A 23735-nucleotide genomic window follows, 5' to 3' on the forward strand; every position below is an offset into this window, starting at 1 on the left:
TCTTTCTACCTTCCTTTTTTTTATTACCAACTTCTGATAAAGGTTTTTGTGATCTCAGACAATACATTCATCTCAGACAAGAGATTTGAACTTGGGGTTGCTGATGCATTCATACGAAAGTGGATCAAAGGTGATTACACCGTCGGCAAGATTTTCCAGCGCTTTGCTATTGTTTTCAAATGTTCTTAACTGTGTCAGGCTTCTGTGGTAGAAGTCTTTCATCAGTGGAACAGCAAGGAGGAACTAATCAGAGTTTTCTGTTCAGACCTACACCCTTTCTCACTCTGTCTCTCCCAGACTAGACGCCCACATCTGGAGTGACATCATTAGGAAAACAGTGCTGCAGACAAACTGAACCTCTGAAGTGATTATTTCCCATTACTATTAGCTCACATGACCAATGACTCCACCATCAAATAATAAATTGATCAATGCTTAGAGTGTATATGTGGTAAGCAGGAGAGATGAACTGTTTGTCACTGAATAGTGTATTGAATTGAATTGAACTGAACTGAATTTAACTTAAACTGAACTTAATGCGTCCCTCAGGTTGTTCAGCATGCTATGCATCTTCATCTATGGCAATGAATTTGCACGGTCAGTGTTTTGCTGAGAGATAAGACGGATAAGCAAATAAAAGAGGTTGTTTATCAACAAAAGGAGCATCTGACCAAATGCCTGAACAGCGTTTGTTGCTGTGCCAGCACCTGACACCCAACCTGCATGGAGAGCTGGAGCTTGACATTGGCCGCAGCAACAAAAGCATTGTGAGTCCGGACCCCTGAGGAGATCAATTTGCTCCCCCTGGTCCCGGGCCTTTCAGCAGGGTTGAATAGAGGACAGAGGGCTGGTCCCAGCAGCGGGAGGCTCGGCAATGTTTCTCTAACGGGGTGTGAAGACAAACAAATCACTGGGATGAGACGTGGCCTTGTTGTTGTGATGAGCCAGTGATTTACACCTGGATCATTCAGACTGATAAGGGATAATTAGTCTGGCTTTACTGTAATCACTAACATTTTAGAAATCTAGTGTGTGTGTGTGTGTGTGTGTGTGTGTGTGTGAGAGAGTGACCAAGTAAACTGTTGGGATTGATTAATGTGTAATTGTTCTAATGTGTCTTAGATGACAGCAAAAAAGCAGCTTGTTCTCGGAAAAACATCCCTTGCATGATGATGTGATTAAAAAAAAAGATTAAATATGACAGCAAAAAATTCTGGGAAAACATTGTTATTGTTGTGTTACGCAACATAACAATATGCACTCAAACCATCATCATCAAACGTGACCTTTTTTATGAAAAAGAACTATAGTAATCCTGTAATACATTTTTGAGGGATTCTATACAAATATCACAGCAAAACAAGTCATTATAAGGAATATTATGGGGATATTAGTGATATAATAGGAGATTAAAAAAACACCTTAAACTATGATAAATCTAATATAAACTCACCAATTTGAGTAGGACAGATAGGATAGTCCCTTTAGGAATAGCCTATCATAGGAATATAGTGATTTTGCCTTAGGGGACAGTAAATATCACTAGTAATTGGCAAATAATAACAATTTTATTACTCTTTTCATTTCTGTAAATCCCATCTAAGCTTCACAAAGATAAGATCCTCCTGACAAAACAGGCCTGACATTGCCTGAACACTTAACTGACATAATCCTTTATTTGGTAAATTCATAGCACATATCTTAGTAAGCGGTATAAAACTTATGTATGCTGTATTCAGATTTGATCTTTAAGGAGAAAAAACATGCATAGTTAAGGCTTTTCTAAAAAATATTATTGATTGTGGTAGCCTATATATTGGTGGTTGTTTGCGTCACTGGAGGTCACAGTTTACCTACATTTTTATTTAGGCCTACCACTGTATATCACTGCTTCTCAAAGTCAAGATTCTCCTGCCCACATAGGTCTCTAACATTACCTGAAAACTGAACTTGTCGGCTAGAAGAAAAACAACCCTTTGCACCCCAGAAATAGGCTACAGACCTGAAAACTGGCAAACAGCCTGGCATTACCAGAGATGATAATGAGGAAAGTAAGTAAACAGTGGGTGTTAAAAAGGCATAACGGAAAAAAACATGCAGTACTTGGGGAGGAGAAAAGAGTAATCATTGAAGGGGTTAATTTTGAGTCATACGGGGCTGAGAAGTAGAAAAATTAGTGAAAATTCCTCCGCCGCAGCGACACGGAGAAAGAAAACTTTATCCTCAAATGTGTTTTCTGGCGGTGTCCGACGCCAAATTCACTAATTTCTCGACTAATGTCACTTTGTGAAGCGGCGATAAACCATTTGATTCTCGATTTTATCTTCAAATAAGACTTTACCATCTTTGAAGCCCGAAGATAGATCCACGCTGACTTATGCGGAAGGATTTTTTTCTCACTCCGAGTGACTTCAGGGAACTGGGGAGCGAATAGAGGCGAAAAAGCCTTACGGTGCCGTGTTTTATTAGCAGAAGTTACATATATTCATATTTTAAACGGTTTTAATGTAGCGGCTCATGGGCCACATTTAAAAAGAACGGAAATGGTCTAATTTGGCTCTACAAGTAGGTCGTTTTGTTTCTTAATAGTGTGTGAGCCACTTCTAACAAGAGTTTGAGAAGAACCAACCGTCCCGAAGACAGCTCAGTTTCGGGCTGGCGACCTTATGTGGATTACACAGAAAATATGGGCCAAATACCCGGTTTCTCCTCGGGCACACCAATAGTCTTCGTCTTCTGCTTCTTTCAACTCTCTTTGGGTAAGTTTTGCATCACGGTGAAGCTGCACTGGGGGCTTTTATAAATCCATATCATACCATTATCACGTTTTGTTGCGTCTGGATCTGCGGAGCATGCATAGCATCTCTGCACACGCTTCTTGTGCAGTTGTGCCTACTAGGTGATTTGGTTTATTTTGTAATATCAAAACTTGTTTTTGTGAGTAGTAACGTAACTTTATATAGATAGCTCTTACATTTAAGCTTGTTTGGTGGTGACTTTTTCGTTTCTGCGACGTTTGGATAGGTGCTCTTAATGGCCTGTTACCCAAAACAAAAATCACAATAATATCCTATAGTATCCAGTATACATGGGGCTTATATCGTGTCTGTGGTACATAATAGTGAGTTAATAGTGACCTTATCGTACTTTATGGCATTTTTTTTTAATCTCCTGTGGTGTCACTATAGTTATTATAGAGCTCTTTTCATCAGGGACTGCTCAAGGTAAAGCACAGTGACAAGCCACTGCATTGCTTTAGTTTAAAAGTCTTCACTAGTCTGCCAGAAGAGTCTAAAAATCTAAACTTTAATTTATTCAGGTGATGTGGGTCTGATTAACATACACATCAAGGCCTACTACACACTGTTTTGTCTGAGTTGAGTCGCACCGCTGCCCAGATGTTGAACATCGAGAGCTCGTCCATTTTCAAGAGAAAGAATTCAAAATGGACACTTAGCCATATTTAGCCAACCTTATAGTGCTGAAATCTTGGTATAATTAAGAGAGCTGTCATTAGTGATGAAGTAGTGAATAAAAAGGAGGGTAGACTATGATTTCAGGTCGGTGATCATCGTAAGGCAAACATCCGCTAAAATAAACATAGTCAATTATATTTTCAGGAAAACAAGTCATTTATGTTTTTCCCCTAAAAGGACCCTGTCCTCACATTACTTACATCATTTCAATACTCCTTAATATATATTATAAGATTATATCATAAAGATGTATTTCAGTCTAAAATGATGGCTAAACTCTAAACGCTAATACAAAGGTGGGTATATAGTTAGAGTTAAGGTGGGTTTACCCACCACTTTATCTCTGGTTACCATATTTTTGTGCCTGAAACTATCCATGAAGCTTCCAGTTATGATTTGTCAAATTATGGCGGTTTTTTTTAGCTCACAGATGACGGCATATTTCTTGGATCAAATCTGTATTTTTTTTATGAGTGTTTTACAAACTCCTACTATCACTGCTACTGATGATATTGCCATGCTACTGCTACCATGCCATTTTTTTTTATCTGTATAGATTGTTTTAGAAAGCATAGGCATACAGGCTCCTTAAAAGGTTGTGTCAGCTGCTCTGAAAAATGATGGACAATCACAAATAGCCTATAGGCCTGCTAAGCCTTGTTGCTTTACATAAGGGTGCCAAGGTATTGAAATTGACTTCATCTCACATCCTTTTTTGCCCAGAGTTGATACATGCGGCCAGGCTATCCCTTTCTCACGTTTTTACATGGACTAGGTGACTTGTGAACAGAGGAGTCACACAAAAGAAGAGAAGACAATGTAAAAGTGCTGCAGGCAGTGCAAGGAGAAGCGGGTGGAATGTTGCTGTTGGTGTTTCACATTCCTCCCTCCCTTTCTCTTCATGCTCTCTCTCTCTCCCTCTCTCCCCCTCTCTCTCTCTCTCTCTCTCACTCTGTGCCATGCTTTCTTTTTTCCATCCCTCTCATGCTGTCTCTCACTCCCTCTCTCTTTACCTCTACTCTCTCCCTCTAACACTCCCTGCGCTACACAAAGCAGTAGGTTCTCTATTGTTTCAATCAGATGATTCTGTCTCTTGTTGCTCTCTATCCAGTATTAGTTAGCTCTCACCGCAAATTGTGACTGGCCTAGAGGCATTCCTAAACTACCAATAACAACATACCAAAAGGTACCTTATCATTTCTATCATCTTTATAACCATGCACCATTTACGTAATACATGTCCAAGATGCTGCAGTTCACTCAGCTAATTGAGCTAACCACATTGTTACTTGCAGCACTATGTGACTGCTCCCAAACAGAATAAATGCTCAACTCATAAATAGTTAAAGCATCATTTTCAGGCCCGTATTTAAAGGACAATGCAGTCCTGCTGTGTTGAAGCAATGATATACTTCATACTGTGCTACACCACAGTTTTGTAATGGTGAACGTTAGCTGCCCCTCGAGGAAGCGTAGCTGGCATTTCTGTGGCACACGACATAGTGTTGCCCCCATGGTGTGGGCATGTGGATGGTTGCATATATTTGCCCAGTGCAAACAGCAGACAGCTGACGTGCGTGTGTGTATCTATTTGTGTGTGTGTATGTATTTCATTGTGGATACAAACTGACAAAGGCCAGCGATTGTGCCGCCCATGGTTTCCTTGCATCTGCCCCAAACTGGAGCCTGGTGTGAAATGTGATTTATCTGCTCCTTGCTTCGCCCTGTGCTCTGAACACAAAGCTGTTTATTGAGCTTCCCACCACACTGCATTATTTACTGACGACCAGCTCTACCCACTGCCTTGTGGCAGGGTTATTAATGTGACATAGGGCATCCTCTCTGCGACACTCTCCCAACCTTCTCCTTGATTCCTGCCTTTTCTCTTCCCTCCTGCTCCCTGCTGCCTCGTTCAGATAATTTCTGCGATCGCTCCTGCATGCTCATGTTTCAGGTTATATTCAGTTCTGCCTTCCCCACCCTTTTGATTAGTAGCATAGTAAAAAAAACCAGGCCACCACATGTGTTTCAGTCCTGCGCTTGTTGGTTGGAGTGGGAGGGAGTTGTAAATAATGTCAAGTCAAGCTACAGCAGCAAAGTGTAGAACTGTATGAGTCAATGGTTGAAGGGCTGAGGGACTGGGTTCCAGATGTGTATGTGTGTTGTGTGTGTACGCGCATATGCAAGTGTGTGAGTGCCTATGTGTGTGTTTGTGCATGTGTGTGTGCCTCTGTAGGCATGGTGGCTTAGAATAGACATAGACATATAGGCCTAGACCTACTGTACTTGAGGTCTTGAGGCTGAAAGACATAGCAGACATGGTGAGAGTAGCCCAGCAGTTATGGGCCTGCATTAATTTTACTTCACAGTGCTCATGCAGAGCCAATGCCCATGCCCGTTTGACCATTTCGTTCTTAGTGGCTTTAATCCTGGTGCATTAAATAAATACCAGTCAAAGTGTGAATGAAGCTAGGTACGTGCGCTACGTGCACTGCATGCACTGTTACTACAGGGGGGGTTTGTGGCTGTGAAGGTCGAGGGGATTACAGAGCGTTGTGTCTGCACTGTTGAACAGGTTAGCAAATTAACAGGGAATTACCGTGGCCTGCATTCCTTGCCCAACACAGACCCGTAATCCTGGAGACAGGCAGGCAGGGCACATGGTGGGGTAGTGAACCAAGCAGGACACATCAGGTATAGGAGGAGGCGAGAGACTACAGAGTTTCCCTTAGAAATTCTTTGTAAGAATGGGCGGCAGTAGTAATTTAGTCCTACTTTTACAACCAGTTGTAATATCTGTTGCAGTTTAAAATGACTCTCATTTGGATACTTATGTAAGGATGTGGATTAACTGGTCTGTAATTGCCCTGCTCTTTTTTGTTCATTTAAGTAAGCAACAGGGATATATCATCATATTTAATTGGTTTAACATTTTTCTCGCAATGTGGATGAATTTCTAGCAGTTTTGGGTCACCTGTGATGAATGAATTTATGGGGAACACAGGATGGTAGGGTAGAATACAGGGTTCAACAATAAGGATTAACCTGATGGCCAGTAAAACCAATCAGATTGGACGTCAGAGACATGGCAGTGGGAACTTCAAATTACAAAGCGAAAAGAGAATGTCTGTTTCTTTCGTCGTTTCCTTGGGTTGAAATGATGAATCAGTCCTGTACCGCTGATGTAGGAGCTGAGAACCCCTCATTAGGTCCCATTAATATATTATGTCAAGGTGAATTGTTAATATAATGGCAAGAGAGATGAATTAAAAGTCTTGCCAGCCAAATGAATTTGCCCTGAAGTTGATGTTTTTTTTCCATGTTACTGCTGGTTGCATGTAAAGCAAAGCAGAGATCAGTTGGTTATGAGGGCTCATCCATCAAAACAAGTGCAACAAGGGAGTTGTATAAAATCATAGCCTACATTTCACATTTTTCCCAGAATTAATCAGTTATTCACTTTTTTGTTGTTTATTTTCACTAATTTTGCTGCTGTATATTACTTGTCTATGTCATACAAATTACTTAAATGTATGAAAAAGTTGCTAATTTACACCTCCCACTGGGTCTAAAACTGGTATATTGGCAAAATTGCAAAGAGAGCTAGTTAGCAAAAGGTTCTGGTTATGAAGTAGCTTTAACTTAATATGGTAACGTGTAGGTGGTGTTGTTCTCATGCTGCATATGTAAGTTTGCAAAAAAGTTGCGTTTCGCTTTACCCTTGTGTTCACTGAAGCTTAACTTCAAAATGGCAGAGGTACTACTACTATTAGTGAGACGTAACTGAAAAATCACATTTTGGCTAGGCTTTCATGGGTCTGACATGTCCGATTAAGTGACAGCCAAGTAAACAGACAGGACAGAGCATGCTAGACATTCATAGGGGCAAATGAAAAGCTGGGGATATAGGCCGGCCTAAGTATAAGCACAGCTGGGCAGGCAGTTAGAGGGGCAGCAAAATAGGTAAGCAGGTCAGACAGAGAGATGAAGCAGAACAAACTAGGAGGCAGACAAGCAGGTACAGTGTGTAGGCTCTACAGTTTATTATTCCAGGCTTTCCTTTCTCAGGACCCACAGATGGATTGCTGGAATACTAATGTGAGTTGCTATGTTATTCTTACATATCATATATTATGGCCATAGTCTTGAAGTTGGGCTAAAAATACTGTAGGCTACAGATTAAGTGTTCTAAAAACAATGTGAGTGTATCTATCTGCATTATAGTCCAAAAATCTTTTTTGTGTCATACGAAAAATGATTTTGAAAGAGAAAAAGGGTCTAGTGAAAGGGAAAGTCCCTAAATTAGTCTGGTCTGCTCTCCCCTGTTTCTTTCTCTGTCTCTGTCTCTCCCTCTCTCTCTCTCTCTCTCTTTCTCTCTCTCACTCACACACACACTCACACACACACACACACACACACACACACACACACACACACACACACACACACACAGATACACACAGACATACACACAGAGTCAGCTAGCCAGCAGTGCATCCTGCTGTACCAACACAGCACAGCCCTCCTCTGTGTGTACTCAGCTTAAAATGAAGCCTGCTAACTCCTCCAAGCAATTATAACAGCCAGGCCACCATCTCAGTTGGTAGAACAGTCAAGCTAGGTTATCGCCCGTCTTTACTGCTGCTGTTGGCACCGGCCAGTTTCTTACAGTAAGTCACCTCCCTCACTCTGAACTTGACCTGACACAATAAGACCTTAAAGCCCAGCTTGGTGCTTCTGCTCCGTGCCTCTGCTGTTTGTGTGGGCCAGTAAAGCTACCCTCGGGGTAATGTTGTTTAGTTTGAGCTTCGCTTCTCTCCTTCCATGCTGAGCTAAGGGTATTTTATTGCAAGTTACCATGACAACAGTTTGGCTGCTGGATAGGGGCCTGTACAGCAATTCCAGGAAATGGGGTTACTTCCTCACTCGGCGCGAACAACTTCCTGCCCTCTCCTGTATGGTTGTGTGCCAGGGCTCAGGGACGCCCATTCGTGTGCAGTCTTTGTCAGTAGTTTCGTAATTACTTCCCCATCTCAATCCACAGCTATTAGCTCAAAGCCCGTCTCTCTCTCTCTTGTTCTCTTTCCTTCTCCCTTCTCCCTTCTGTCTCTCTCTCTCTCTCTCTCTCTGTCTCTGTCTCTCTGTCTCTCACTCTCCCCCCCCCCCTCTTTTTTTCTCCTCATGACATAGCCAGGTCTCCCCAGGGGCTTTCTGTGGTTTCAGTGACAAAGCAGTGGCGAGTGCTGAGGGAGGAACCATGCGTAATGCCAGCTGAACACAAACAACTAGACTCCCCCCTCCCAATCTTTTCTGACTAGACTGTCAAGGGCTTTGATTGTTGTCTTCCTTTTACTGAGGCCTGACTCATACTGGATGAAGTATGATACTGTTAACAATATTTAATGACATTATTTATTTTTAATTGGCTGATTTTTGTGCTAGTATATTATTTCCCCACATCAATCACATATAATAATATAATAATAAATGTAAGTGTGAACATAGGCTGATAATATTAATGTTCTGATATAGGGTCAAATCTTATCCAATCCAATCTTATTGTCTGTTTTTTTTTAATCCAAAGTTACAAGACCTATATTGGCATGACACAACAAAGAGTCCCTTAGCTGTCATTTATTAGCCTACTATTAGCCTACTACTTTCAGGGGGTTCCCCAAATTTTTGAGTAGCCAGCCAGATGGGAAAAGTAACTGGCTAAGGGATGTTTGTGGCGGCAAGATACATTTTTCCGGTGATTTCACTTTTTACCAAACCTTAAATATGTTTATGAAAGCATGACAATTAAAATAGCATGAATACACATTTTTATTAAAGGCTCAATGTTCAATTGAAAAATAAACTGATAATCCTTATTAATTGTGAATTGAAAAATAAACGGTAATCTTTATTAATTGTGAATGTTTAATGTACTTTCTTGAGTCAGTGCAGAAATGCATTTTTTTTATTGTAGGAAATAACAAAAATATTATAACAAATAGTAATAAATAAGAACAAAGTTCATATTTTAGTCTTCTCAGAGCAATACTGCACTCACAGAACTGAGATCCAATAATTATGGAAACATAAATGAGCTTAAATAATGAGGAAATGCCCCAATTTTACATGGTCATAACACCTGCATACTGGGGCTTTAACAAACCCTCCTAAAACAGAAGCCCCTATGATCTTTCCCTGTTCCTCCCTTTACTTCTCCCATCTATATTTTGAACATTGGCAAAATGGAGTCAGTGTGCAAGGAGGACTTGTCAGGATTGGTTAAACTTGATTTCGGTTAGTCCGAGTAGGGTGTAGCAGAACTGGACTGGACAACTTTTTGTTATGTGACGTAAGGTGAAACACTCGTTAAGTTACGTAACATTACCATCGTTAATTTGAAAGAGACGGAGGTAGGCCTAAGCGTTGTGAGACATTCTCAAATTTTCTATCCAGTCTGTTTCCTCAACATTGCGGTTGTTCCTACCAGTTCTGTGGTCTTTGGCGTAAATGTTGCGGTTAAAACTATCAAGTCCATGCGGTGAAAAAAGAGAATGTGACGCTGCTGTCAGTGGTGGTTTATTAAGACCGTATGGATAAATTGACGCCTCTGGTTACTGGTGTCAAGTAAACTGAAAATACAGGCAATGGTAGCCGCCATATTGATGTGAAGTAAACGTTACTATGGTTACAGACATTATTTACAGCCATCGCGAGATCGTAGGAGTGGAGTGACTCCCGTGTACCATACATATGCGCGTTCACTCAATTCGGTTGTCACTACCAAATTCTGGCAGTGTGTACGTAGCCTTAGTGACATTCAGTTATGAAAGTAGCCGGCCAGACAGAGGTGGGTAGACGGCTAAATAGCCGGCAGCCGGCGCTTGGGGAACCCCCTGCTATCTGCACTATTTGCTCTGAATAAGAGCATCAGCTAAATGCCTAAAACATAGCCTAATCCTATATTTACAAATAACACCACATTCTGCACACTGTTTTAGGATTGAGGCCTGGTCACTCAACCATTGACCCCTAATGGAATTTATTGTGGAGAAACGTTTGAGTGAAATAACAGTACTGTAACAGGAACTGTATGTATTTCACAGAATGACGTGCTATAGGTTATGTAATCTTGTATGAAGTTGTACAATTCCACAGTTAAAGACCAATGAAATGGAAACTTGCATATTGTAATGACATTAACCTAAATTAGCACTCTGCTTGGTGGAAACATGTAACCTACACAGATGGTGTCTTAGCTGCAATAAGATAATACAGAAATCATTTTAGCACAAATGAGCAACACCATCAGAAGGTGTGTGTGAACGTGTGTGTGTGTGTGTGTGAGAGAGAGAGAGAGCGAGAGAGAGTGGCCGCTTTCCACTCAGTCCCACCACACCGCAGACAATGTAAATCTCCTGCTTTCGTTCTGCTTTCGTTCTGCTTTTGTCCTTCTCATGCACTCCTCTCTTTTTCACTCCTTGGCCCCACTCTTTTTCCTTTGCACCGCCCCCCACCCCCCCCACACCCGTCCACAATGCAGAGGAAAACAGCTGGAAGATGAGGTGAGGGCGAGAAAAAGGAATGAGGACTTTGGATCAGGAAAGGGAGTAATGTCATAATCATTAGGTCAGTTACCTTCAGTGTAGACCTATTTCTCCTCAGCTCACACCAGCCAGACGTAGTTTCACTGTTGACTTTGTCGATCGGCCTTATCAAGGCTCTTGTCCCAGGGAATTCCTCATGACCATGGGTTATTGATAGGAAGTGTGAGAACAGCCATTAGGTGGAGAGGATGGAATGCTGGTGCGTTGATACGAGCCTGGATTACAATACACTAGTCAGTCTGTCTCAGGTGAGTGAGTGTGTGTTTGTTTTCTGTGTGAGAGAGCAGACGCTTAAACTTTTTCCTCCCTTTCAGCCACAGAATTGGTGGCCTTTACAGCATGGAGTAAAATAAATAAATGGAGTAATAAGAGGCAGGCCGTCCCAGATGCTGTAAGATCATTGCGTCTGGCGTTACGACAGCGTGTATGGGAAGCTCGTCAAACCAGTCAGGGGAATGAGAGCAGCTTTTCGGTCTCTGCTTTTGCTCTTTCAGTCTCTGTCTTTCATTCTTTCCCTCCCTCTGCCTCGTGTATTGGTCTTCTTAACTCACCCATTCTCCTCCCCCTCAACATTGCTCTTTTTTTTTTGCTGCTTTTGCAATTGTCTGTTGTCTGCTGGCTGACTGCTGTCCTGCCATGCCCTGTCTTCTGTTGCCCAGATTTACAGTAACCCACGTTTATGTCCAAATCTCCATGAAATCATCAAAAGCAGATTCAACACTATTTTGAGTTGAGTAATGACTTGAATAATGAGTGAAAGTCCACTGTGTGAAATGTCTACCCATATATTTATGGATCCTCGGCTTCTACTCTCACACTGTATATTGTATTATTGTGTGTGTGCGTCTTTTTCCTGTCTGAGTGTCAAGTGTACATACCATATGCATATGTGCGCTCTGTACAGAAATAGTCCCAAAATAGCTTAGTATTTTCTGTGGTCAGATATATTGCAACATAGCGAAACCGTCTCCAGCTCACACTCACACTTCAGTGCAGTGGATGTGTGTGTGCACATACTGGCGTGTGTGTGTGTGTGCGTGTTGGGATTATGGATTTCACGCTGGTTTATGTATGGGTATCTCCATGTCTAATGGCCTATGCCTGCTGGCATGCCTCTAGGACATTAGTCTGCCTTCTTTCTCTGACCAACCCTGAAGAAGACTAGGCCCAGAATGGACAGGACTTGGCAGTGAACTAACTAGATGTGGCCAAAAGAACTTTATCCACCCCAAAACCCCAAAATCTGTTTGGTAAGCCCAATATAGTTGACCTACCATCAGACTGTGTAGCCCCATCATCCTCATGAGGATTACTGAACATGAATGACATTGTGATTAGTCTAGGCACAGGAAGTAGCGGTACTGCTGAGCACACTTCCTGTAGTGTGATGACTGTCTTGTGAACCCAGGGTTGGTGTTGCTTTGAAATCAGCTGACCTGCCATCACTTTTTTGTAGAAAGAGCTCTGTGTACTAGAGAATGGAAGTATACCATGGAACCACAGCTTTAAGATGCGAGACTAGAAGTGAAACAAAATGCTAATATAGCAACGTTTCTAGAACCAGCTCTGATGATTTCTTGCAGTTTTGTCCAATTGATCACCCACATTCAACAATGGCTTGCTTCATTTGGCCTACCATATCACACTGATAAATGAAGACTGAGAACACCACGCTTCTGTTTGGCATGTTGTGCCAGCGTGGTGTGTGTGAAGACCACTTGAGCCTTGTGTCTCTGGTGGCTTCAAGGCCACACAATGGTGGATGTGTCTGTCCCTGAGTGTCTCACTGGCGGGGAGATAGTCAGGCTTTGTTGTCTCCTTCAAGGCTCACTTCTGTCTGCTTGCCCGTCAGGCTGCCCTGTGGCCACTGGCGGACTTCAGGCTGGCTTTGCACGGTTAGCTAGATAGGTGGTTAGCCCTCTGCATTGTCACTCTGTGGAGATGAAGGGAGAGAGGAGAGACTTGCAGGCTATATATTTTTGTGAGCAAAGCCAAGTTTGAAATTTAGTAGCATTAAAAACACTGCAAGCAACACTTAAGGTACCCAGTTTGTGGGGAGTATGATCACGTTTTGCATATCTTAGGGCATAGGCTAGTTAGTTCTAGAAATTTAAATAGGTAAGTTCCTTGATAAATAAGATATGAAGTTCATACTAACACCGGCCATGTGTAATGTGAAGACAAGTATGTTGACATAGAAATATTTATTGATTTGTTAAGCTCAACTTTTCTCTTTGTGCCCATATTCTAACCAATCTCTTGTCTCTTGCAGCTCTGCAGTGTGTGGATAATGTGACGCCGTGTGTTAACAACGCTACGTGTCAGAACTTCAGCAACGGCACAGGATACTGCAGGTGAGATTCACTGGCTGGGTCTGTGACCAGATACATAGGTAGATAAAACACATGCTTTCTGAATTGAACCAGTGAAATTATACAACAGATCAACACCGCAATGAGAAAATCACATGAGGGGATTATTGCATCCAAAACCAGTGCAGCAAGATCGTTTTTAGATCAATCCCAGCCTGTCCATGGGACCATGAGGTTTTGCTCAGGCGCGGAAGGGGGAATAAAAGACTCCTCTGTTTGACAAAGTACACCAGCACTGGGAACAATACCAATACACACATTTCCACCTCCAAGATGTTTTTTTGGGACATCTCGGGGATTTTGTTAAGTATTCTCTTGCTGTTATAGAATTGATAGCTCTAGGCATTGCCAACAATATATTTTACTGCCCACTGTTTTGTTGCTATTTATGGCTGTCAAAACAATGACATGATATTTATTACATGAGAAAATAACTTATTCAATATAATAACTCAGAAAACACAATCAACTGAAACTTAATTGAATCAAAATGATTCAATCAAGTAGTTTTTTTAAAATTGTTACCATACATACTACTGTAGCTTTTGTGCCCTGGCAAATGCCAGTTTGCTGCCGACTGCCAGCTTGAAATGACCTCCAAGGTAACTACTATATCCAGTGGTAGAATCAGGTCATTTAGGGAAAGCGTTTCACTGTAAAGGACTTCTGTGACCTGTGTGATCTATGCCTTCCACTTTCTGACAGCTCAGCCTAGTTTGTAATTAGGACCGAGCTATCTTTATAATTGTGTTGCCACTCCCGAGCCAAATCCCCAACGAAAACACACCATAGCCGGTTCATGAACCTATCATATTTCATTAAATGTGATGTGAATCACACTTTGTGTCTGTTCCCAGAGCTTTTGGAATTTCAACACTCCACTGCTACTTCTGTAATAAGGGAACGGGAAGGCAGCATTACTTAATCAATGTTTGACATTCCCTTTGTCTAATTGAAGGTCAGATAGAACATTGTCCTGCAGGTGCAAGGAGGCTTATTGTGTGTGTGTGTGTGTGTGTGTGTGTGTGTGTGCGCTTGCAAGTATGTGTCCATTAGGAAGGTCTCCATTATAACTAGAAATATGACATCAAGAGACTTTTTATGCATAGTCAAGAATTTTAATAAGAGAGACAGAGGCTGGGACTGAGAGAGGCTTATGAACCCGAGCCAAATTTACACACGCCTTCCCTCCTTCACCCACTTTTGCATTTGCAAAAGTTTCATAAGTGTTTAATAATGGGCAAATTTTTGTTATTGTTCAGGATGCTCATGATGCTAAATGGGATTTTTCAGTGAATATAGATCAGTGATTTAAGGAAATCATCATATAGTGAGTAAATAAATCTGATCGTGCATTGATTATAGCAGGTGGAATGGAATGCAACAGCCTGCTTAAGACACAAAGGGTTCGCATTTTCCACTTAACAAGACTTAACTTAAATACTGAAGTAGGCCAATCTCCAGTAGGCCAATAAGCATTTTCATGTTTAGAGTGAATGCATGTAGGTACCAGCCGGCGGTCAGTTGAACAGAGCATCATTTGTAACTGCTGTTATCTCCCCCTGCCTGGCAATTCTGTCCTCCATCCTTATATATCATCCTTATATCCTTATATATTCAGTCAGTATTTTTTCTCTGAATTGAATGATGAGTCTGATGATAACAAGGAAAACAGTAGATGGGCCTCTTGCCCTGAAGACACAGAGAGAGGAGTCTTTCAGTCTTGTAGTTTAGAAGTCAGCTGACAGAGCGCAGGCCTACTGTTAGACTGATTAACTAGTCCATTTTTTTGTCCCGTCCTCATGCAAACACGTGCACGAACACACACACACACACGCTCATACACACATGCATGCCCACAAATGCGCGCACATGCCTCTATCCGGCCTGTCTGCTCCCGTCTGCACTGTGCCGCTGGTCAAAAGGCTCATTGTGTGAAAATCCAATTATGTGTTTATTAGTCTTCCCAGTATATTAACGGCGGCTGGTTGTAAGTAAACAGTCACTGTGGCCTCTTGGCTGAGACTGGCCTAATTATGTCCCATGGATCAGTCCAGGGGTCAGACTGGGAGTAACATTATAATTATAATGACGATTGCTGTGATGACAGGCTGTTGTCGGTGAGGGACGTCACTATGGGCAGCTGGTGGACTGCTGCATGCATTTTTCAACACATTTGAGGAAATTCATAGCTGACAATTAGCCAGTCTATGTTTCATGCCCCATAAAGAGTGGGACGCAAGCTGATTTACTGTGTTTTTAGCTGATTTGTTTTTAGTTTTAAAGTGTAGGCCTAGTTACGAACAGAAAAGTCATTGATACATCCTTGCAGGCGAAGACAACAGCGACCCACTCTAAAGTCAGTACTCAAGCCACTCAACTCTGAGACAGCACCGCAGTGGAGAGTAGGCTCTCACTGGATCGTGAAGGAATTAACCTTTACAACCTGCGCATGGCGTTGCTCTTCCACTTCACCTTGCAGCTATTGCCTCTTCTGGCATAGCAAGCTCCAGTGTCTCATTTTGATATGAGAGAAAGAGCGCATGGGAGAGGTCGACTAGCTGCCTAGCAGGGCAGGGTGCAGAGAAGCCGTCTAACCGGTGAGACTGCAAGACATCAGCCTGGGGTGTGAGAAAGGCGTGTGTCGCCTGTGACTGAGCATGTGTGCATTTGTGTCTGTCGCTGTTTTGTTTGGTGCCTTGGTAGCTTGGTAGCTACGTCTTAGCGGATGTCATTGCCAGGAAGGTATTTTCTGATGAGGTAGTAGTTTAGAGCATAGAGAGCATAGTTTGTCTTGTTCGTATGCCAAGGAGGGTTTCTGTCACGAAGATGGGGTCTGACTCATTCAGTTAGTACCTGAGCAGTCCCGGCCAGGCTGTTGTCCAAACCCTATTTTCCTCCTGAACAGGATCTCTTTGTCTACTGTTTGGCCACGGTGCAAACTGATTAACTCACTCTCTCACTCTCTCTCTTGCTTTCTCTCGCTCTCTATGGCTCTGCCTTTGTCTGTTTATCTCTCTTTTTCTCTCTTTCTCTCTTGCAGTCACTCTCATGCCCTTTATCTCTATCTTTTTAAAAAAAAAACTTTTTCCAAAGAGTGGGGGGAGAGAGTTAGAGTGTTGTGTAGGCCTGCTGCCTGTTTGATCTGACAGGTAGAATTTGCCTGCGGGGCAGACAGAGGAAGAGAAAGGGCTAAAGAAAGGAGGATGTCTCTTCTCAGGTAATCTGAGGAGGAGTATCTCACAGCACAACTCCTTACTAATGATGAGAGAGAAGGGAAGGGGGGGAGGAAGGGAAACAAGGGAGAAGCGGAGCGGAGAGACGAGTGTAATTTCCCTGTCACTACCCCTCCTTCATCAAACTGTCACTCATCCATCCATGCCTCTATCCCTCCCTCCGCTGCAGGGGGTTAGATGCCTTTGGACACAACTCACCTGGCCTCTTAATCCCTCTCTCACTCCCCTTGACTTATCCCTCTTTTCACTATTATCCCCATCATCTCTGCCATGTCTTTTTAACCTCTTGCCCCTTTGCCTGTGGCCTCATTGTCCTACTGTTAAAATATCTTTCATTTTCTTTCACCTTTTTGTCTTTGCGCTAGCCTTGCCTGCTTCATTTCCTGTCTGTCTGTCTTCCTGTCATAGATTGTGTGTCTGTATATCTGTTTTTAAGGGCTTGTTGGTCTGGCTGGCAGCTTTTCTCCCTTTCTACCAGACACTCGTTCTCTTTGGCTGTCTCTCTGCCCATGTGTTGTTGTCTGTCAGCCAGTCTGTGTCTCAGCCTTCTTTCGTCTCCTCGTTACCTTGCAGAAACCCATGGTGTGATTTCCCTTCCACATCTCCTGTCCAAGTCTCATATCCCCAGGTGGAAAGAGGGGGGGAACCAGAATGAGACAACAGTAGAGGGCGGAAGGGGGAGGAGAGAACAGACTAAGAGGAAGGGAGGGAAAAACATGAGGGAGGAGAGTGGAGCAGTGCTTTAGGCCAGTCACACCTCTACTCCTCCACAGCAGACACCACACACACCCTCCCAGGCACACACACACACACTTACAAGCATGCATGCTCTCTCTCTGCCACACACACACACACTCACACAGATAATAACTGGGCTAAGCACATGACCCAAACCAAAATCAACAAACCCTATAGTATGAGATTGGAAACTAAGGCAGTGATTTCTCTCTCCCACCCACCAAAAGACTTATCAGCCTCCTACAACCCAGCTAGATGTGGTTGAGACTATGGAAACACAATGATAAGAGAGAGTGTGTGTGTGTGTGTGTGGGGGTGTGTGTGTGTGTGTGTGTGTGTGTGTGTGCGCGTGTGTGCGTGTGTGTGCATGGGTGGAGTCAGTGCAGGGGCACCTTCAGTCTAGGGGAAGTTCCCAGACTGGCATAGAGAGTGGTGAAGTGCAGCTAGCGTAGAAAACCCAGAGAGAGAGAAAGGGGAGAGACCAATCTGCTGATGGAGGGTGTCGGTGGATGATGGAGTAAAAGCTGTGCGTGTATGTGTGTGTGTGTGTGGAGGAGAAGAGATGACTAGCCTGGTCATCATTGCCAACTCACCAGATAGCGACTTGTCAACATGGCCTGCTGTTAGTGGCCATTGGTAACTGACTCTCTCCTTGAGACCCTGATAGAAGACACACAGATAAACAAACAAACAAACAAACAAAAACACACAAACATGCAGATGCATATCAGGGTGCTCAGACACAGAGATTCAAACCCACCCTCAGGAGGAAGCCTTACAGAACTGTGGGGAATGTAGCGACCAGATCTTAAACCCACAGGACAGTGAAGTGACAAGTGGCTCCCTGTCACACACTAAGCTGTGTTGATGATGACACTCTGGGGCCAAGAATGACTAAATGTAGTCACAGGTCAAATGCACCACAATGTGTTTTAATTATTATTTTTAAATCATCAACAGACAAGCATCAGTGAACACAAAAAATATTGAAACTTCAATAGACAGGACATTAAACAAACAAAAAAGTACCAGTTTTTTAAACCTCTAGTAGTCCAATTTCAGTGCTGATGATTAACTTCTTTTGAGTTTATCAAAGCCGAATCGACTTGTGCAGCTTGGAGACCATGTCATGGTTTCAAGCTGTTCTGTGCTGCTTTTGATGGTAGGCACCTAAACTTAGTTTGTTGCTTCACCTATCATCAAGTGATTCTCGAAAGTGTACCACAGATTCTTGTCTGTGTCTAAATCAGTAATCAATAAAGAGTGCTTTATGCATAACTAGGACCCAGATATGGAGATTTTATAGGTCTACAAGCCTATTGTTGCTGATTTCACTTTAAACAACCACAGAAACAGGATAATGACAGAACAACGTAGAGAGGCAGGCAGAGGGAGCGTTCAGAGACAAAATGGGTTCTGTGCTGTATACCACAGCCTCTCAGATGAGTCTTTTTGAACATGTTCCTAAACACAGTCTGAGATTTTACCACATGGCCTACTTTGGACTCCACCCTCCTCCACACTCCTTTATTCTCTCCACGCTGCAGCTTTTCATTCCCTTTGCCCTGCTCTCTCTCTCTCTTTCTGTATGTCTGCTCTCTTTTTCTCTCTCCCTCTCTTTTCCCTCTCTATCACCTCTCTCATTACCTTTCTGGCTTCTACTGCCCCCTCATTCTCTCCCTTCACTTTATCCACAGTCCAATCTTTTTTCTCTCTCTATTAATTTCACGTCACTCTCACTCCTCCCCCGCTCTCCCTCGTCTCTCATGTTATTTTTGCTGCCTTGTTTCCCATATGAAAGCGAGGAAAAACTAAGGGCTGAGGAGAGAGGGAGTGTGCCAAAAATATATTTCCGACACAATAAACTTATAAATGGCTACTTGCCATTGCTATGTGCTGCTCCTTAAACAGAGCTGCCTAAGAATCTCTTTCTACAACTGCAAACCTTTACCTAGACTTTTTAACTGTTTATTGTAGAAAAAGTAGAACACATCAGTGCCAACACAGGGACACGTAACATAGCGGGGGACTACAAACAAATGGCTCTTTTGTACCCAGCTGTAGAGGATGAGAAATCTGAAAATGTTTTCTATAAAGTGCACAAAACCGGTAACTCATACAGGAGACTCGGCCGTGTTCTGCACTTGACTTGTGATGCCCATACATGCATACACAGGACCACAGTACAGTGAGTAGCCCACCTATGCTCTAGCCAAGCCAGGAAGGGATCCAGGGTTTGAAATGTGAGCCTGTTTATGCTTTCTCCCTCTCTCTCTCTCTCTACCGCTTTCTGTGAGTGTGTCTGTGTGTGTCTCTCTCTCTGTGATGGCCGGAGGGAGAGAGCATGATGGAGTTATTAAGCATCGCTGGGACTAGAAGGGTGAATAGAGGTGGTGCTGAGGGGGGTGTAGTTGAGGAGAGGAGGGTGGCGAGGTAGGAGGAGAGGAATAGCAAGGAAGAAGGGAGGGAATGAGGGATTGAATAAGGGAGGAGGGCAAGGAGGAGGGGGGCATAGGAGTGTAGGAGGTGGGAGACATTACATGAGTGAGTGAGAACCAACCCATCCCCCTCTGCCCACTCACGCCCCCATGGCCAGCCAGGACAGGCAGAGGTCAGCATGAGGTAGAGGAGGAGGGAGGGAAAGAGGGAAAGAGAAGGGGTGCAGAAGAGAGAGAGAGAGAGAGAGAGAGAGAGAGAGAGAGAGAGGGGTGCATGAGATGGGGGCGCTAATGTGAACCAGCTGTAGAAACCTGACACCTCAAGAGAGAGAGAGAGGGAGAGAGAGAAATAGAGAGGGAGAAAAAAGAGGTAGAAGAGAGAGAAAGAGAGGGAGAGAAGGACTGCAGGAAACTGCACAGAGTAAGAGAAGGAGGGAGAAAAGGGGAGGAAAAAAATCCCACATGGAGCAAAACAAAGAATCCTATAGATGAGTTTGGCTACAGAAACCCTCTCTGCTGAGTTCTTCCTGAAAGTAGAGCTGACTGTGTTTGTGTGTGTGTGCGCGTGTGCATGTGCAGATATGTGTATGTATAGGTGTGTGTGTGATGTGTGCACATACCTGTGCACATCAAATGCCTGCCTGCTTTCTGTAGCCTGCATGAAAATTGGTCAGCTGAGTCATATTGCTCCCTGTGCTAAATTCAACCATAGTTTAGTGTGTCACAGTGCATTGAATTATTTGTCTCTTTCTCAGAGACACCACTCCCTGACAATAATGCGAATCATGCACAGCCTTGTCTCTTTGCCTCAGGCTGCAGTGATATAGCCAGAGGCCAATAATGAGCAACCTATCTCACACTGAAACCTGAAGGACAGGGTGGTATCGCTGCCTGACGCCATGGCATTTGGTTCTGTCAACACTGGTTTGATAACACTGGTTGAATTTAATAGAGTTTACCTGGCATCTCTTCTGTCAGCACTTTTGAATTTTCTATTTTTTTTTTCAAAGCAGTGAGTTAGTCCTGGGGGCCTTTGTCAAGTAGCAAGACAAAACTCTAGAAACTATCTTTTTCTCTTTCCAGTGGCCCGAGTGTGTTTTCCTGACCAGACTTCAAACTAGAGATCTTCAATATAGAGAATTAGATGGGTTTTTTTCATGCAATGTAAACATTATTTACAGTTGACATTTGTAGCCCAAGTCTTATTTGAAGCTTGGGAGGCTTAAATGAGGCTAAACATTACAACAAAGCATGGGCCTCAAATTTCCTCTCTCTCACTGAAGTGGCTATACCTGACTTTGAAAATGCGTCTCATATTTCCCCATAGTTTTAACAGTGAAAATGTGTGAAATGTTCCCAGTGAAACGTAAACCTGGCATTAACCTGGACACGGTGGTCTTTGTGTGACAGCCTGCTAATGTGATGTATGTCACAGGGCAGAGGGCCATGTCGTTACTCTGAGAGAGGGGCGGAGAGGCTGTCAGGGAGAAAAAAGAGCCGTCCTAATTCCCAGGACAGCCGTCTTGTTGTGATATCATGACCAAGCTGTGTTTGTGTTCAGAGTGGGGAGGGATATCTTTGTGTGTGTGTGTGTGTGTGTGTGTGTATGTGTGTGTGTGTGTGTGTGTGTGTGTGTGTGTTTTGGGGTGTGTGGGGGGGGGTAGCAGTGCAGACAGGCTGATAGAGGAATGGAGACAGAGAGGAGGTGAGGTGGCCGTGTCTGTGTACTGTGTCTAATCTAACAGGGTTAAGGTGAAGAGGCCTGAAGTTTGTCTCTTCTTTGAAGATATACTAATCTCCTGTTTGTTTATCTGTTTACCAGCACACTGAGTATGTGCAAGTGAAAGATTTATAGAGAGCAATGTAGGGAGTGAGATTATATAATTAAAGCTGGGTATAGTAAGGAGAGGTTTTCCACACACCCAAAATCTCTAAACAAATAAAGTTTGTTTAGCGACATAAAAAGCAAGCAGAATAACCACTCACTGTGTTGGTTTTTATTTAATAAAAGACATTTTGGACACAACAAAAAAGTGAGCTAACATTCCGTCCTTTTTATGTTACTTTGTTTATAGGCTGATGCATTGCATGCACATGTGTGCTGCATGCACCAAACAAGTGTGTTAGAGTGGGAGTGTTTGTGTGCTTTGAAGAGACATTGGGTGAAGATGAGACACACACACACACACACACACACACACACACACACACACACACACACACACACACACACACACACACACACACACACACACACATAAATCTGATTGATCTGGAAGACTTCTCCCTGGCATGATTCATGACTCCCCAAGTTTCCCATGCGCTCACAACCTAATATCTTCAAGCTGCTTTCGGGTGGAGTGGCCAATAATAAATATAACTTAGTACGTGTGAGACTGAATTTCAAATGATTCCCATCTCCACCATTCCTGTCTCCGTTTCACATGGCTCATAACATCGATCTCAGTTTCTGATGATTTACTTCTCCCGCTGTGTTTTTACTTGCTCCTGGTCTATTCATTAGTGAAATAAGCATCAATTTTGCATTTGGAAATGGTTTGAAAGAGGATATTTGTTTGTCTATGTGTGTGTGTGTGTGTGCACGAGTGTGTCCGTGTGTGTTACTGTGTGGTGTATCTCTGCTTCTCTATTATGTTACCTGAGCCCCTCCAGGGAGGTAGGTGTGGATGCCTGTGTCTGAGAGGCAGCAGCTCGCTCTATAGCCCACAGTCCCTAGACAGTGTGTCTGCCATGTGCCACACACGCACACACGCACACAAACATACACCCACACACTGTGACACACTGCTGAATGAAGAACCTTACAGACAGGAAATTACCTGACTGTTGCCGAGCAGAAATGAGTATTAAAGTAACACCACTCGCCAAATTCTAATGTCAACCATAGAGAAACGGTGAGTGAAAGTGGGAGGTTTGTCTGAGAGGCCCAGAGAGAAAGAGAGGAATAGAAAGTGACGAAGGGAGTATTGTTTCTCATCCCTAGTGGTCCTATTGTGTAATGGTGTAATTTCCTCTCCACTGCCAGTCATGTGCCTGAATCACTTTTCAGAAGAAGAACAAGAAATAGAAAGAGAGGTGAGAAGAAGAAACAGAGGAAAAAATAGATACTCTGTGTCTTGTCACCTGGCACTCTCACACACACCCACACACAGACACACACACACACACACCCACACATTTGTAGACTAATTGTAAGGAGTTGAGTATTTCTGTTTGTGTGTAGCAGTCATACACAGTACAACTTTTTGGGCAACGCTGATGGGCAACTACAACACTGATGGACAACTGCCTAGGGAGTTGCCTCAGCAATATCTTGTTAATCGTTGTTAAACATTTGTATTTGGGCCCTGTGTCTCACTTTGTTGCCTGTTGCTGGGAGTATTACCGATCTACACTGCCCAAAGAACTGCTGATCAATACCCTTTAAGTGTTTTCAGCTACTTGTTTTTAGTTTCTGCCAGGCTACAGTCAACAACTTCCAGATGACTCCACCTCGCATCCTTCTGCTTTTGGACTTCTTCTTTGCAGTCCATGCCCTGGGTTTAACCTTCTTCCAAGCTTAGCTTTCCCCTCTTCTCCTACCAGGGTTAATGGTCTAATGTTCGGACTAGTTGAACAAGTAGTCCCTTTATGCACACACACTCTGTCACACACACACACACACACACGCACGCACATGCTCCTCTCCTAATATTCCTACAGACTGTCAGGTTGTGGTTGTGACTAGACTGTGCATTAGACACTAAGGTTCACCCTTGCTGGTTCATTTGGTTCTTTGATGTGCTGTGTGTATACTGCAGGACTGTTGTGCTGATGTTACTATCAACAGAATCTCTCTGATGTGGTACATTAC

The 23735-nt window shown here is 43.2% G+C and overlaps 1 protein-coding gene across 1 annotated transcript in view; it reads left to right on the forward strand.

The window, feature by feature from the left end:
* Positions 1–2216: 2216 nt before the first annotated feature.
* Positions 2217–23735, forward strand: part of notch2 (notch receptor 2) — a 41949-nt gene continuing 20430 nt past the window's right edge. Inside the window, exons 1-2 of the mRNA XM_071541674.1 lie at positions 2217–2759; positions 13350–13431. Of these exons, the coding sequence (XP_071397775.1) occupies positions 2687–2759; positions 13350–13431 (155 nt within the window). The 5' untranslated portion in view covers positions 2217–2686. The remainder of the gene's footprint in view (positions 2760–13349; positions 13432–23735) is intronic.

Source organism: Centroberyx affinis, unplaced genomic scaffold (assembly GCF_046629955.1).
Source record: "Centroberyx affinis isolate AG114_WGS23_722 - 3 ecotype Tasmania unplaced genomic scaffold, CSIRO-AGI_Caff_v1 ptg000220l_1, whole genome shotgun sequence".
Taxonomy (NCBI): Eukaryota; Metazoa; Chordata; class Actinopteri; order Beryciformes; family Berycidae; genus Centroberyx; species Centroberyx affinis.